The sequence below is a fragment of the Populus euphratica genome, unplaced genomic scaffold (assembly GCF_000495115.2).
Source record: "Populus euphratica unplaced genomic scaffold, PopEup_1.0 scaffold2.1, whole genome shotgun sequence".
Classification (NCBI taxonomy): domain Eukaryota; kingdom Viridiplantae; phylum Streptophyta; class Magnoliopsida; order Malpighiales; family Salicaceae; genus Populus; species Populus euphratica.
The window spans coordinates 3,218,991-3,234,860 of NW_011499846.1; the positions used below are offsets into that span (position 1 = coordinate 3,218,991).

Consider the following 15,870-nt stretch of genomic DNA (forward strand, 5'->3'; position numbering starts at 1 on the left):
CATCTCATAAATAAAAAAGATATTTAATGCTGCCACTTTAGCATGCATAATTACTATTACGATTAAATGTTAACTACTTGATTAACTAAACAGATTTAGAAAACAAAATGGTTATCTTGACAAATTTTAAAAACACACATATTAATTACTCAAATTAAAAAATACAGGATTATAAATAAATATTTTTTAATAATATTTGAAGTAAATAAATGACACCACAGGATAGGTAAATTTAGTTTTACTGCCTTGAAGAAAGCGTCGTTTTGGTCCTACCCTCTAGCCAGTCTTTAAGTTGATTGTGGATGTGGACCTAAAAGAATGGTATGTGATTAATAATACAGGCCTCGTTGCCTTCCCCATTTTATTTTATTTTATTTTTATTCTGGAGCATGCTCGAACTGGAACAATAAAGACAATAATATAAAGTTGAAAATCATCTCTATCAACCCATTTTATAAAATTTTGAATTTTTTTATTTTATATTGTTTTAATATGATGTCAAAAATAAAATTTTTAAAACATAAATTAAATTGTTTTAATATATTTTTAAATAAAAAATATTTTAAAATACAATTTTTATTTCTACCACAGGCACCAATAATACAAGCATGTGAATCCTGCGAATATACAGGACCCACACGCATTATCTTTAGCCTTGTACTGTAGTTTCATAAATTTGAGTTAATTCTCATGCCAACGCGACGAAGGAATCTTAAAGTTTTAGGTGGACCTCACCTAAAAAGTTTAATTTTTTTAGGTGCTTTAATGCCTTTATTTTCCCAACATACATAATGTTATAATTATGATTTTAAAAAAATATTTTATAGTTAAAATTAATTTAAAAAAATAAATGCTTAATTAAAATTAAAATTGAAAAAAAAATAATTTTAATATGTTTGGTTAAAAATACTTTTGAAATTAAGATTATAAAATAATTTGAAAAATATACATATTAATATTCTTAATTTTTAATTTAAATATTATGGATTTAACTATTATTATTATATCATGAAATAAATTATATTTTATATAAAAAAATTATTTAATAAAAAACTATCTATAATTTTATTAAATATAAAATTTATCCGACAAAAATTACAAAATTAGATAAAATATTATTAAAAATAAAATTAATATTATAATACGAGTATATTTAATTCATTTTAAATTAATTTTAAAAAAAATTATTATTTATATTCACGTGAATAGTACAAATAAAATTAATTAATTATACTTGTTTTTAAAAAAAAACTGCTCAGCGAACAGTAAAGGCATGGTCTACTGTTCATTGAACAGTAAACAACAATATCATGAATTAGATTTTGGCCCCGCAGGAAGTAGCTCGTACTCTTTTTTTCTTGCGTTTCAAACACAGCAGCATGTGGGACCTAACAAACAGTAACACACGTTTATTATTAACCAAATGACTTATTGCATAAAATCGCATGAAACTGGATGCAACCACGTTGTCAAACGGTTTCTTAATGTACAGGCATCGGCTTTTAAAATTATCTGATAATTGTTTTTACATACATAATGTTATAATTATGATTTTATAAAAAATATTTTATAATTAAAATTAATTTTAAAAAATAGATAATTAATTAAAACTGTAGTTAAAATTAAAGTTAAAAAAATAATTTTAATATGTTTAATTAAAAATATTTTTGAAATTGAGGTTATAAAATAATTTAAAAAATATATATATTAATATTAATGATTTTTAATTTAAATATTATAAATTTAACTATTATTATTACATCGTAAAATAAATTATATTTTATATAAAAGAAAATTACTTAACAAAAAATTATCTATAATTTCAGTAAACACAAAATTCATCCTATAAAAATTATAAAATTAAATAAAATATTATCAAAAATAAAATTAATATTATAATATGAATATATTTAATTTATTTTAATTTATTTTTTAAAAAAATATTATTCATATTCATATAAATAGTACAAATAAAATTAATTAATTATACTAATTTTTCAACAAAAAAAACTGCTTAGCGAACAGTGAAGACATGCAGTGAAAGCATGCTTCACTGTTCATTGAACAGTGAACAACAGCAATATGAATTAGATTTTGGCTGCGCAATAAGTAAGCTCATAGCTGCTTCTTGTTTTCTTGCGTTTTAAACGCAACAGCATGCAAACAACAACACCCGTTTATTATTAACCAAACAACTTATTGCATAAAATCACACGAACGTTGCCAAGCGGTTTCTTAATATAGAGGCATCAGCTTTTAAAATTATTTGATAATTGTTTTGTTAAGAAAAAAGAAAATTAACTTGGGAAATTATCTGTAATTTTTTTATAAATCCTTATTTTAAGAGAAAAATAGAAATTATGAATTTGACTCGAGTAGAAAACTACGATTAAAATTAAGTCCAACATTTAGGAGGAAAACGCGGCTATATTCTTGAAAGAAGATGACCAGTTATGTGAAAGCAACTCCATCTAATGCTACTCAGTTAGCGATGAGTCAGCCAGTATTTTAATACATGTTATTTTTATTATTTTTTAAAGTATTTTTTATTTAAAATTATATTAAAATAATATATTTTTTATTTTTAAAAAATTTATTTTTACATTAACAATCAAAATCTGAAAACACTAAAAAATAAAAAATAAATTATTTTTTTCCAAAAATATCTTTAGAATGCAAAACAAACATATCCTTAAAAAAATGCCAACAAGCATAAAAATCCTAGAAACTCGGGCTCAAGGAAAAACAACATGAAGCATCTGTAGCGAGCCAGAATGTTTTCATGCACAGATACATATGAACATGGAATGAATAACAAGAACTGTTGGGTAGGAGTGGAGGTGGAAAAAATGTCCCGCTGAGAATTGCTTGTCCCATCCCAAGTTCACTGCTCCAAAATCTAGAATTTCTATTTACAGCTGAACTTGTTTGTCCCGAGTCCATTACTCCAAATATTCCCTATCCATGTCAATATCTAATTACTAATCATGTTAAGCATCTAGAAAGTGGAACATCGCCTACATAGATATCCTCTCTATTTATTTAGTTCTGAACGATTGACATCTTACAACTAATGTTTTCACATATTTGGCAAACAGTTAAAAGTTGAGTGTAAAATTAGCAGCCCATAGTAAGCTGCCAGAGCTAGGAGCTCAAATGTACATAGCTCGCTACAGATAAGAACACACATTTACTGTGAACAGAGAAGAAAACGGTGCCCTTATACCAGGAATTATTTGGTCATGTATACTCCCAATCCGTATTTGAAGCCACAACTCTTAATGGAGTCTTCGGTGACAGTGAATGATATTAACCACCAGAAGCAGCAGGAGAGTGTTGCTGCTGCGATCGAGCAGCGAAACCAGCAAACCAAGCAACACTCATGAGCTGAACACCAAGGATTAGAATCCACCAAGATACCAGCCCCCTAATCATATGCAACATCCATGTTGGAGCACTGAGCTCAGCCCCAAGCTTCAACCCCCTCATCAGCTGTAAAAGCCGATAGGACTCGTACACAACTGGGGTTACCAACCATACTGGTGACTGCCAGTGCCAGGTGAGCAGCTCAGTCAGAATTTGTACAGATAAAAGCAGCATGTAAGGACCCAATAGAACTGCAAATGGGATAAAAGGCAGCTGGGGTTGGAGGATGCCCTTTCGAGATCCCAATAATGCCATCAAGGGAATCACAAAACCAGATACAGTTGCAACCATGTTCCAAAATTTGTAACTCAAAGGAGGCTTGCTATTGCAGGTTTGTGCCTGGTTTTTGGACCGAGAACAGGAATCGGCCATTAGAAGAAAAAGGGTAGCACCAAGATTGAAGATGCAATCCAGTCCAATCAAGGAAAGGAGGCTGGCTATATTGGGACCAAGGAATACAGAAGATAGGGGCACCCATAATGTCGGTACCATGCCTGTAGTCAGGAGAAGAGAAGGGCCCAGAAGCCACATCGGCCATTTAAGAAATTGAAAGTGCACCAATGACTGATTCGTTGTATCTGCAAGCTCTTCACTGTTGGTTGCTGGTGCTTCAGCTGTGTCTTCAGACTTCAAGGTTTCAAATATGTTGCTAGTTTTCTTCAATAAGTTACCAGAAGCATCAATGGTAGGAGCATATGTGACAGGTGAAGGTTCCCATGGAGTCAATTTAGTACAGCAAACAGTGGTGTGATTAACATGAATTCTAGGAAATCTGAGACCATGATGCATGTTTAGGTTGCTTGGCAATTTTAGCTTCCTGAGATGGACTTGGTGAGCATTAATAGTAGACATTGTAGGAGGAGCTTTAACTAGTGATGCCATAGCTTGATTTGCAAACGAAGCTTTACCAAGTTTGCATATACGATATGGTCTCAATCTCTGAAACACGGAAACAAAGGCCATAAGAACATTTACCAGATCAAAGAAGATCACAATTCACAAACCAGTGAGTTCTCTGTGGTTTAAACTAAGTGCATATTTGCTTAAAAAAATTTCCTATACAGCCACGATAATTTCTTCCGGCTAACAAATTATTTTAACATCTCCAAGCAGCTTAATCAAACAGCAACCATACACTCCAGACACCACAGCAATTGACTCTCGAGAATTTTACAAGACAGTAACAGATTACAGTGAGTTAATATAGAATCATTTGAAAATAAAACATTGCCAAAATTTACAAAACAGTAGCACCATCAAGCTCATCACAACTTGAGCTATTAAACTTCAAAATCAGAAATTAATGACAAAATTCAACAATACCCACCATAAAAGTTAGAGAATTGAAAGCCCAATAAGAAAACAGCTTCCATATCTCAAGTCACCAACTTCAACTACACTCTACAATACAACTACCATAAGCGCTCTAAAAACTAGAAAGAAACAGATTTTATCGAATAATAAGCAATCGTTGAAAAGAGAGACATCTAAAAAGTAAAAACATGTAATCAAGATAAAGAAAAAGAATAGAAACTTGAAATTGAGGTTTACCTTCTGAGACAAAGGAGAGAAACCTTGCTGTGCTGGTTATGTTAAGAAATGTGCAGTAGAGTTTTTTTTTTTTTTATGAGCTCAAATCTCTGAAGGACCGAGTTTCTGGCCTGACTAACTCGTGAAATGAAACTTGGCCGCGACAGGGTTGATGAAAAAATCCGATTTTGGTTCGCATGTGATTTCAGATTTTTTTAAACAAAAAAAATTAGTTTGGGTCAGCCCACTTAACTTACGACCCAAATCTTCATTCGGATAGGTTGTGGTTTCACGGAGTTATACCATGCTTTGCTTCTATTTTGAATAAATATAGCCTGCATGTAGAAGTTATTGAAAAAAGAGGGATGATAACATCGAGAAATTTTGAACTGTAAGATAGAAGGCGAATATTGATAAATATTTATAAGGAAAAAAAAATTAAGTTCACTCTTTTTCACTTTCATCCCTGTATTCTGCTTTGGTCTGTTTACTGAAATTTATACACAACTAGTTATTTGGCTTTTAACAGGAAAAAATGAACGTGCAAACGATTACATAGCTTTTTGATATTAGAAATTCAAATTGAGAAGTTGATGTATATATTTAATTGATTTATTTTAAATAATCTCAAGTAAAATTAAATATTTGCTATGCTGCGAGTAGGATAATCTTTTTTTATAGCCATAAAAAAAAAAATGATAGTTAGAAGCCCAAAATTTGATACATTCTAGCCAACGAATTTTTTAAAAAATTATTAAAAAAATAATATATTATATATGTTAAGGTTAATTTTGATTAACTTACAAAACTTGTAACTCGAATAATTAAATTATAATAACCTTAAAAAATATAAATTAAAATAAATTATAAAAGTTAGTTTTCATTAACCAAATGTCAAATAACAAAAAAAATAAAAATAATAATTTAAAAAAACATTTAAAAAACACGAGTCAACTTAAATGAACTGATAAAACTCATAATATAAATTATAATACTATAATGACTCGGTACAAAATAAATTAAAAAAAAAATTCTTTTAAATAAAGCCAGTTGATGAAAAAAGAAGAAATTCTATCCCAAAATAATTTTTTTTGGTGTATAGGTTTTTTTAAGAAAAAACAAATTCTTTTATTTTATTTAGATGAAATTTTTAAAAGAATAAAAGAAAGTCGACGAGGCTAAGATTTCGAATATGGTGGATCTATTATGAGGCCTAGAATCAGGGAGGAGCCCGTGAACTTGTCATTTTAATTTTTCATCCTCTTAACGATTTTTTTTTTCAAATGACGTGTACATCAAATCTCTTGCGAACATTCTTTTCGGCAACTACAACCTCGTTGAAAATTCATGGTAAAGGTATTTGATATTTAAAAATTATTTTTTAATTTTTTTAAGCTAAAACACTTGAAAAAAATATATAGAAACTTTAATAAACTTATTTTTAACCTTAAATAATTTAAAAGTTAATTCAAAATTAGTCCAAATTCAAAAACTCACCGAATTTAAATCTACAATCTCATGCAAAATAAAAAACAAAAAAGACTTAGATAAAACTTTTTTTATCAAATAAAACTGATTAATACCAAAATTAACATTTTTCTTTGACACCATTGGTGTCAATTGGAACTTTCTTTTTTTATAACCAGAATTTAAAAACTTTCTTTTTCTTTTTTCAAACTAAAAATCTAAAAATAAAACAATTTAAGTTTTGAGTCAATATTGAATTTTAAAAAATTTGAGTAACCAAATAAGTCTATAACCTCGAAATCAAAAGGATGAAAGTAAAAATTTCTCTCTAATTTTAAAATCACCACCCATTTTCTTCAATTTTTCTACTATGATCATTTGTCTTTCAATCTTTCCTTTTCTCAACAAATTTACTTGATTTTTCTTTTAATTTGGTCTTACAAAGGAAAAAATAAAATAATAAAAATTAGGATGAAAAAAAATAGTATTGTAACAATTCATAATGCTATCATGTGTTTTAGTCCAAGTGCTTGTTACACTATGGAGTTTGTTGTTTTGTATAATAATCCACGCTGTTTTTCATGTATAAATTGAGCAAGCAACACACAAATTAAAAACAAATAGTAAATTAACACAGCAACAAAAAGTTTTGTTGAAATGACATATTTTTGGATGATGTGGATCTAAACTGGAATATCAATTAAATCAAGAATTAATTGGTCGATTAGTTTGTAATAATCAGTTAAACCGGTCGATTAATTTAAAAAAACAACAAGTAAAATTACAAAATTATCAAAATTGATGCCCAAGATGATTTTTGAAATCTAAATATTTGATAGCCGAAGTAAAATATTTACTGATTAGAGTAGTGATTTCATAATTATTCTAAAAAAAGTAATATTCAAAAATTCTTATAAAAATTTGAGTATAATTCAATGATTAAATTAAAAAGTTATGACCCTTTAGAATCATCATTATAATATAATGCAATTAAACTTTCTCTTGCATCTAGAATTATTCTACTTGTTCACATATTCATTTTTTAATTCATCCACATAACATATATGTGGCATATTCTCGTATAGTTGTGTTAGACTCAGATTTAATTGTTTAAAATTATTCGTTGTCACAGACCAAATTATATTATTAACACTTACAAGACATGTTTGAAAAAATAATTTATAAAAACATAATTTTTGTGTCCAATGATGGATCAGTTTACATAATTAAATCAATGAGGCTACATGTTAAATTATTATAATTATCTTATTTTGCTTATGAATAACGACATTTAGTAAATGTCATGTTTTTGAAGGGCAACAATTTAAAAATATGTTATTTTATTTTATTTTTAAATAATATTATTATGCCAAAACTTTCAAATATATGTTCTATATATATATATAAAAACCTGCATTTTACACAACACAGCACCATGTTTTCTATAATTAATAAGTGGTATGTATATTACATACCAAAAAAGAGGTTGGTGTCTTAGGGGTTGGTGATGTGTGGGCTTCTAAGTGTGTGTATGTGTGTATTTGGAATTAATGTTGTATTTGGTCCCTCACCTCCCATTTCACAACTCATTTTTATTATCCTACTGCACTCAGTTTTTACCCAATTATAATAAAAATAATAATATTTACAAAACAAATAATATTGTTTTTATATTAATACTTTTAATTACAACAAAAAATATTTTTAATATAAATAATAATATTTTTAATATTGATAATAATAAAATTTAAAAAACTTATAATACAAATAATAATATCTTTAGATGTGACTGCATAATCATATCTGAGAATATTAGATACAGTTGTTCAATCAAACCCAGGAATAGCGGGTCTAGTTGAGCAGCTAAATCCAATCTTTTTTTGTAGTGTTTGGGGTTTGGTCGAGTAACACCCAATAATCGATATTATTGGGTTATGTTGGGCAGCAAAACCTTGATGATTTCTTTTAAAAAAAATTTGGGTTTACCTTGATAGCTAGAGTTAATTTTTTTTTATTTATAAAAATAATAGGAATAGTTCTTAATCATTACGATGGCTGTGATGACATCCAATAAATTTATTTGTACTTGAAAAATCAAATTTTTATTTTTTTTTCATGTAAAAAAATCACATGGATCATTTAAATTTCATTCCCATCTGTAAAACATATTTTAACTGGGCTAAAAATTTTAAAGCAGATTAAATATATATTGTTTCAAGCCTCGATCTACTCATGCAATATTATTAAAGGTGAAAACACATCCATTAAATTTCTTTCTTAAACATGAATTCATGTGCACCAAAAACAGAGTTATTGATTGTTTATCTTTAAATCACATATGAATATTTATGTATATTTTAATGATAATAAATAAATAAAAGTGAACTAGGGATACACTTGATTGAGAATAAATTTAAATAGGTTTCATGTTAAGTCAACATTTACAAGCATGAAGAATTGAATAAAAAAATTTGATCAACAAGTCTAGGGCGCAAAGTAAATAAAAACATAATTTTTCAATATTTATTTTATTGCTGATTATATAAATTTATGTATCTCGTTTGATAGCACAAATTAAAATAAACTCACACACTTCACATTACATACATTATAAGATTCATATATATTTAAATTGTTAAAAATTCACCAAGTTTTGAATTGTCAAATTTAGGTTTCAAGGTGAATCGGTCAATCACTTGGCTATACCAAGTAAATCCATTCACCTGCCTGTTCATTGAGGATGAAATTCTGGAAATCTACAGGAATTGATTAATCAATCGACTGACTTGATCTATTTAAATCAATTAACTGTTTAAGTCATTAATGGGGTTTTAAAAACTATTTTTTTTTAGAAACTTATGAACAACTCTCATTTTTACAAAGAGGGATTTTGAACATATAATATATAAATACCATTTAAAAAACAAAACTAAATAGAAATATCAATCCTAACATACTCTAAAATCATGCTAAATTGAACTTTTATAACCAGCACAACGTTATAATTATAACGCTCTGCACACTAACACTCTTTAAAATATCTGAAGTCTTTTGAGGGAGTTATAAAAATATAAGATTTAATTGTATTGTCTAGTAATATAAAAAATACTGTTCATTTCAAACAATTATAAATCTTAAAAAGTTTATAAGACATATCACTAAAATAAAAAATCTTGAAAAAAATATCTATTCTAATGGTAAAAAGAAAATTTGACGAGGATTCATTAAATATATTATAGTCATGAATTTGAATTATTATAAAATACAATAGTAAAAAATATAATACTGAAAGTATGGTTGATATTTAAAATGTTAATGTAGACTTACTAAATCATATTAAAAATGAAGTTTATAATTGTTTTATCTATTTAATTTAAATATTTTACTATATTATCAGTTACTGTTACAAGCAGCCCAAGCCGGCAATGTGAAACGAGAAGGAAGAGGTAGGAAGTTATCACGAAAGTACGTTTTGAGGCTAGGAAAATACTCGACAGCTGCTTTTTTTTTAAAACAAAAACATCGAAACTCAAAACCAAAAACTGATTTTTCTTCTGTCTTGTCCTATTAGAGGCAAAAACATGTCAAAGGAAAAAAGAGGAGAAAGTAAGATCACGGCCACCCATCTTGAATGCCAACAAGAGATCATGAGCGTTAAGCTTGTCTCGATTTCTTCAAAAGCCTACACAATGCGGTCAGTCATTATCTCGCGACGTCAGATTCGGTTTAAGGGGTTTTTTTGACTGTTTGGGTGGTATTTTTTTTAAAGGTATACCTTTTAAAATATACACCCCACCTCCTGAAAACACATACTTTTTTATTGAAGAAAAGCCACTACACCTCCCACGGAAACACACTAAAAACATCCGTGCGAGAAGAACATGTTTTGTCACGGTTACCTACTTAAATACCCCTGCACACGCCTATCTGTCCTCGTAACAAAAAGATTCAGGAAAGGATAATCCGGGAAACTAACTATAACAACAAACCAGAACAGATGGAAGTCATCACGAAAGTACCTTCATCCTAGAATATTTGACAACTAGACAGCGGATTGAATAAATAGTGATTTACGAGAAGGAATACAGGGGCGGAGCAAGGAAAAAAAATTAAAGGGGGCAAATTAAAAGAATTATTCTAAAAAGATTCAAATTTTAATTATTTTACTACTAAAATTATAAACATTATCATCCTGAAAAAAACATTTGGACGGGAAAAATACATTTCCTTGCAGAGTCCACCTGTCAGGAGTAGGAAACATTCCCATGCACTCAGGAGGTGGAATCAATCATTTCCTTACAGGGCCCACCCCTACACAAAAAAACCACAAAAAAAAGTCTCCTTGGAGGCCAATGGTAGTGGCCTTGTAGGCCCACCCCCCCCAGTCACCGCGTATAAGTAGCCCCTCTTTTAGTTTATAATTAATTTGCTCTCGTGGAGAGGAGGCATAATACACTGAGATGAGGAACCAGCGGGGCTCTGGCTATCCAGTTGGAAGACTTGGCAAACCCTCCCAAAGAACTCATAAAAGAAAAGGACAAGGCAAGCACAACTTCGGCTGTCACTACGATGCTAATCTTTGCCGCTGTGAGGAAAGGTTATATACATCTTTACCAACCTTTCATCCACTTTTATCGCTTCCCAAGGCAATGTGTTGATGTGCATTAAGATTGTAAAGAAATTTTGATGAGTTTACTCTGTTTTGCAGTTTGCAAGGGTTTATTTTCTCAACACCATGCCATGCTGTCTTTGCCTTTCTCAATCCCTTGCTAATTGGTGTCATTCAAGTTAAATTCCAAGGCACAGCTCAGTCTCCATTTCAAACAAGCTTACCAAGCATGTGGGCTTTTCTGTTGGCAACAATCATCTATTGCTTTGCATTTGCTGCCAACATGAGATTTGAGTGCACTTGGTACTCTCGACTTTCAGGTCATGTTGCTTTCTTCGCAGGATCTTTTTCATCGATCTCATTGGTATCGGTCCTGCTCCCAGCCCTGCTAGGGCGTCTTATTTTTGCTGTGTGGATTATTTTGCCTATCGTGGTTGCTCGTAACTTCGTCCAATTCATATGCCTGTGGATCTACCAAAGGATCATGACGTTAGTATTCAAAATATTGGGATTTTGGTATCGGTTCCTGGATGACATGTCGGTTGCTCGTAACTTCGTCCAATTCATATGCATGTGGATCTATCAAAGAATCATGACGTTAAAATTCAAAACACTTGGCTTTTGGTATCGGTTTCTGGATGACATGTCGGTTGCTCGTAACTTAGTCCAATTCATATGTATGTGGATCTACCAAAGAATCGTGACGTTAATATTCAAGATACTTGGCTTTTGGTATTGGTTCGTGGATGACATGTCGGCTGAGGAACAAGCAGAGTACCCTGTGGAGAATCTGGAGATTATTATTGCCAATTAATTGTGTTCCAAGGTAGAAGCTCTATTTTCCGATATTACTCCAACAAGTTTTTTAAAAAGCTTCTATTTTGTTCCATACTGTCAAATAAATTAATAAAGGGCAAGAGGATGTCCTATTGCAAACAATCCTATATTGATACCATTTTTTTCCCAAATTTCGATCTAATGAAAAAGGGTGAGGAATGGAACTGTATTGATGCCATTTCTCTGAGTGTTGGGCTGACAAAGTTAGCTAATTGCTAACAAGCTTCTCCTTATTGTGTAGCCCGGGACTTTACAAACCTCCAATGAGTTCAGAGTTTTGGACAAACCGGAAAAACTAAGAAACATGTTAAAGCAGCACATATACCAAAGTAGCATACCGATCCAAGGTTTTCACGTAAGCCCTAGCCACAGGAGTTTTTTTCGGTCATTTATTAAGTAGGATTGTCAAGATGACTCAGTTTATCGTCTATTTGCAGTCCAAATTCTTATAACAAAATATATTTCCTGAATAAAATAAGCATATGGCCCAAATCTCCTCAACTTAGTGTATCAACAGACTCATAATTGAATCTGAATTCGTTAACCATCATTAGGAACTGCATTGACACTATTGACTATAACACTTGTATATAAAAAAAGAGAGAAATAAATTATTAATCACCTATCATATTGTTGTGTAACTACGACAACATCAAGTATTTCAAAAAATCCAATCTTATAAGACAATGGATATAGGAGAATTGAGCTGGAGTGACTGAATAAGATCAGAATCTGGCAAGTTCAGAGGAGGCAGAGAGAAATGGCTGCAAGTGGAGCTGCCTCTTCTAATTTCTTGCATGGTCATTAGAGCTGCAATTGTGTTCCTGAAAATCCCTTCTCCCGCAACCGTTATTGCTTCTCTTCCTTCTTTCACTCTCTCTTCTTCCTCAACAGGGAATACTGTTTCTATCATGTATTCGCATTGCTTGACAAGCTTTGATACTAGATCGGTAATAAAAAAGGGTTGCTCCAACACCTTTTGAATGAATGGAAGGCGCAATAACCCACCTGTTCTCTTGTCATACTTCTTCAATATCTTGGCCAATCCTACATTAAAATTTGATTTCAATTTCAATCATATTCCATAATTAACACATGAACATTTCAATCCTTAATGCCTTAAGGGGCTAAACCGCTCAGGGACAAGGGGGACGGTATAGTTTCTTCTCTCTCTGTTTTTTTTGTTTGGACAAGTTTTGTTAGGGTTTTCTTTTTACATAGAAGTGAGACTCGAAACTGAAATCTCACCCATTTTACATATGTAAGAGTAACTCTGAGCCACAAGCTCATTGATTGAGAGATCGTAAGGTTAAAGTTGAGCAGCCCTTTAGACATTAGCTTACAAGAATGGATTCTGTTGATATAATTAACTTATCATAATTGTTCATTAAATCAAATGTTATCAGACTGTTTGCAGAATATAGTCGATCTTTCAAAAGTGGGGGGTGATCACTGTGTAGCTTTGTCAGGCTAATCAAGTACCTGTGTAATTGATGTTGCTGTAATTCTCCAGAAGCACCATTTCACCGTGGAAATTGATGATGTTTTTTCTTATCTTTCTCATCTGCTCTTTGTACTCTGCCTCTGAAGGCTGACTTCCACTTGGCCCCCAAGTATCGATCACTTTCTGAATCCTCTGCTTTAGTTCCTGCGTGTGTGTGTGTCTACGCACCTTCTTTAATACTTGTTATGAACCGATAAATGATGTCATTTTTTTTTAATATTTAGGGAATTTGCTACAGTTAAGCATGAAATAATATGCCACCAACAAGAATTTCGAAACAGTTATTTTTTTGCCTGTTTAAGAACCAAATTTATATCCCGGTGCTCATCATGATCATATACTAGTTTCTAGTTTCTACTGTCTTTAACAACTTATTATACATAATTACACGAATTATGTTGTGCTCTAATCTATAAAACAGCTCAATGCTCATATGACAGATATTTACATGTTATGATGGATGGGCTTCCAGGCTATTAATGAAGATATTCTGGGATGACAAGCCATTAGCCCATAATCTCCACAATCTTAGATGTTGAAATTCAATGATCTTGCATACCGACAATAATATAAAAATATGTTATTGTACCAATTATTTTAAATGATATTATTAAGCCAAAAATTTCAAATATATATTCTATTTTTTTTTTATAAAAAACTCTGCATTTTACGCTACACAGCACAATGTTTTCTATAATTAATTAATGGTATTTACATTATGTACCAAAAAAGAGGTTGGTGTCTAGGGGCCGGTGATACCAGTGAGTTCTCTGTGGTTTAAACTAACTGCATATTTGCTTAAAAAAGTTTCCTATACAGCCACGATAATCTCTTCCAGCTAACAAATCATTTTAACATCTCCAAGCAGCTTAATCACGCAGCAACCATATCCACGATAATTTCTTCCAGCTAACAAATCATTTGAACATCTCCAAGCAGCTTAATCACACAGCAACCATATTCTCCAGACACCACAACAATTGACTCTCGAGAATTTTACAAGACAGTAACAGATTACAGTGAGTTAATATAGAATCATTTGAAAATAAAACATTGCCAAAATTTACAAAACAGTAGCACCATCAAGCTCATCACAACTTGAGCTATTAAACTTCAAAATCAGAAATTAATGACAAAATTCAACAATACCCACCATAAAAGTTAGAGAATTGAAAGCCCAATAAGAAAACAGCTTCCATATCTCAAGTCACCAACTTCAACTACACTCTACAATACAACTACCATAAGCGCTCTAAAAACTAGAAAGAAACAATTTTTTTTTGAATAATAAGCAATCGTTGACAAAAGAGACATCTAAGAAGTAAGAACATATAATCAAGATAAAGAAAAAGAAAAGAAACTTGAAATTGAGGTTTAACTTCTGAGAGAAAGGAAGAGAAACCTTGCTGTGTTGATTATGTAAGGAAATGTGCAGTGGAGTTTATTTTTTTATGAGCTGAAATCTCTGAAGGACCTAGTTTCTGGCCTGACTAATTCGTGAAATGAAACTTGGCCGATACAGGGTTGACGAAAAAATCCGATTTTGTTTCACATGTAATTTCAGATTATTATTATTTTAAAACAAAAGGTTAAGTTAATTTGGGTCAGCCCACTTGACTTCCGACCCAAATCTTGAATCGGATGGATCGTGGATTGAGTTTTGTAACAGTGGTTTCACTGAGTTATACCATGCTTTGCTTCTATTTTGAATAAATACAGCATGCATGTAGAAGTTATTGAAAAAATATAATGACGCTAGAAAGTACAAATTTTTAAAGTATTATCTGGAATTCTGGTAGCGAGATTAAAATATTTTTTTATTTAAAATATATTAAAATAATAATTTTATATTAAAAAAATATTTTTAAAATTAACATATTAAAATAATTTTAAAATATAATTATTTTTTTGAATTTTAACGAAACACGTGTAGAATGTTCCCAAATGCTCCCTAAGTAGCACACTTTAAAACGTTTAGAATGTCATGTATTTGATGAAATGTTTTTTAAAAAAATATTAAAACAATATAGATTAAGATTAACTCATGACTCAAATAATAAAATCATTATAATTTTATAAAATATAAATTAAAATAGATTGGAAAGGCTAATCCCAATCAACAAAATACCAAGAACAAAAATAAAAAAAAATAAAAAAAGTAAACTCAACTTAATTTAAATAAACTAATTAAACTCGTAATGTGTATTACAAAACTATCGTAACTCTAGAATAAACCAAAGAAATTTTTTTTTAAAAAATAAATTTATGTGGTGAAAAAAAGAAATTCCATTGAAAAATAAATTTATTGGTGTATTATTTTTTAAGAAAAAAAACATTCTTTGATTTAAAAAAAAAAATAAATAAAGAAAAGCCCTTTTATGACACAGCTTGGAGCTCGGGCCTGCCGACCTCTTACTAGGCCTAAAATCAAAGGCAAAGCTGTGAACCTACTGATTGATTACAACACTTTTTTTTTTTTATTTTAAAACTAGTTTTC

At 30.3% G+C, this 15,870-nt stretch overlaps 2 protein-coding genes across 6 annotated transcripts in view; both read right to left on the reverse strand.

Annotated features, from left to right (window-relative positions):
• Positions 1-2,999: 2,999 nt before the first annotated feature.
• Positions 3,000-14,846, reverse strand: LOC105132070 (uncharacterized). 5 transcript variants are annotated; one of them, XM_011035365.1, is made up of 2 exons: positions 14,752-14,846; positions 3,000-4,365 (listed from the first exon to the last, which is right to left on the reverse strand). In XM_011035365.1, exon 2 carries the CDS (start codon positions 4,306-4,308, stop codon positions 3,310-3,312), a length of 999 nt encoding a protein of 332 aa, XP_011033667.1. In that variant the 5' UTR covers positions 4,309-4,365; positions 14,752-14,846; the 3' UTR covers positions 3,000-3,309. The 5 variants fall into 5 exon arrangements, with proteins under 5 accessions (XP_011033667.1, XP_011033691.1, XP_011033683.1 ...); XM_011035389.1 differs by having other exon boundaries at positions 14,776-14,799; XM_011035381.1 differs by lacking the exon at positions 14,752-14,846 and adding an exon at positions 5,001-5,158.
• Positions 12,309-15,870, reverse strand: part of LOC105132053 (SPX domain-containing protein 3-like) — a 49,968-nt gene continuing 46,406 nt past the window's right edge. Inside the window, exons 2-3 of the mRNA XM_011035326.1 lie at positions 13,352-13,517; positions 12,309-12,916 (exon numbers count right to left, since the gene is read on the reverse strand). Of these exons, the coding sequence (XP_011033628.1) occupies positions 12,546-12,916; positions 13,352-13,517 (537 nt within the window). The 3' untranslated portion in view covers positions 12,309-12,545. The remainder of the gene's footprint in view (positions 12,917-13,351; positions 13,518-15,870) is intronic.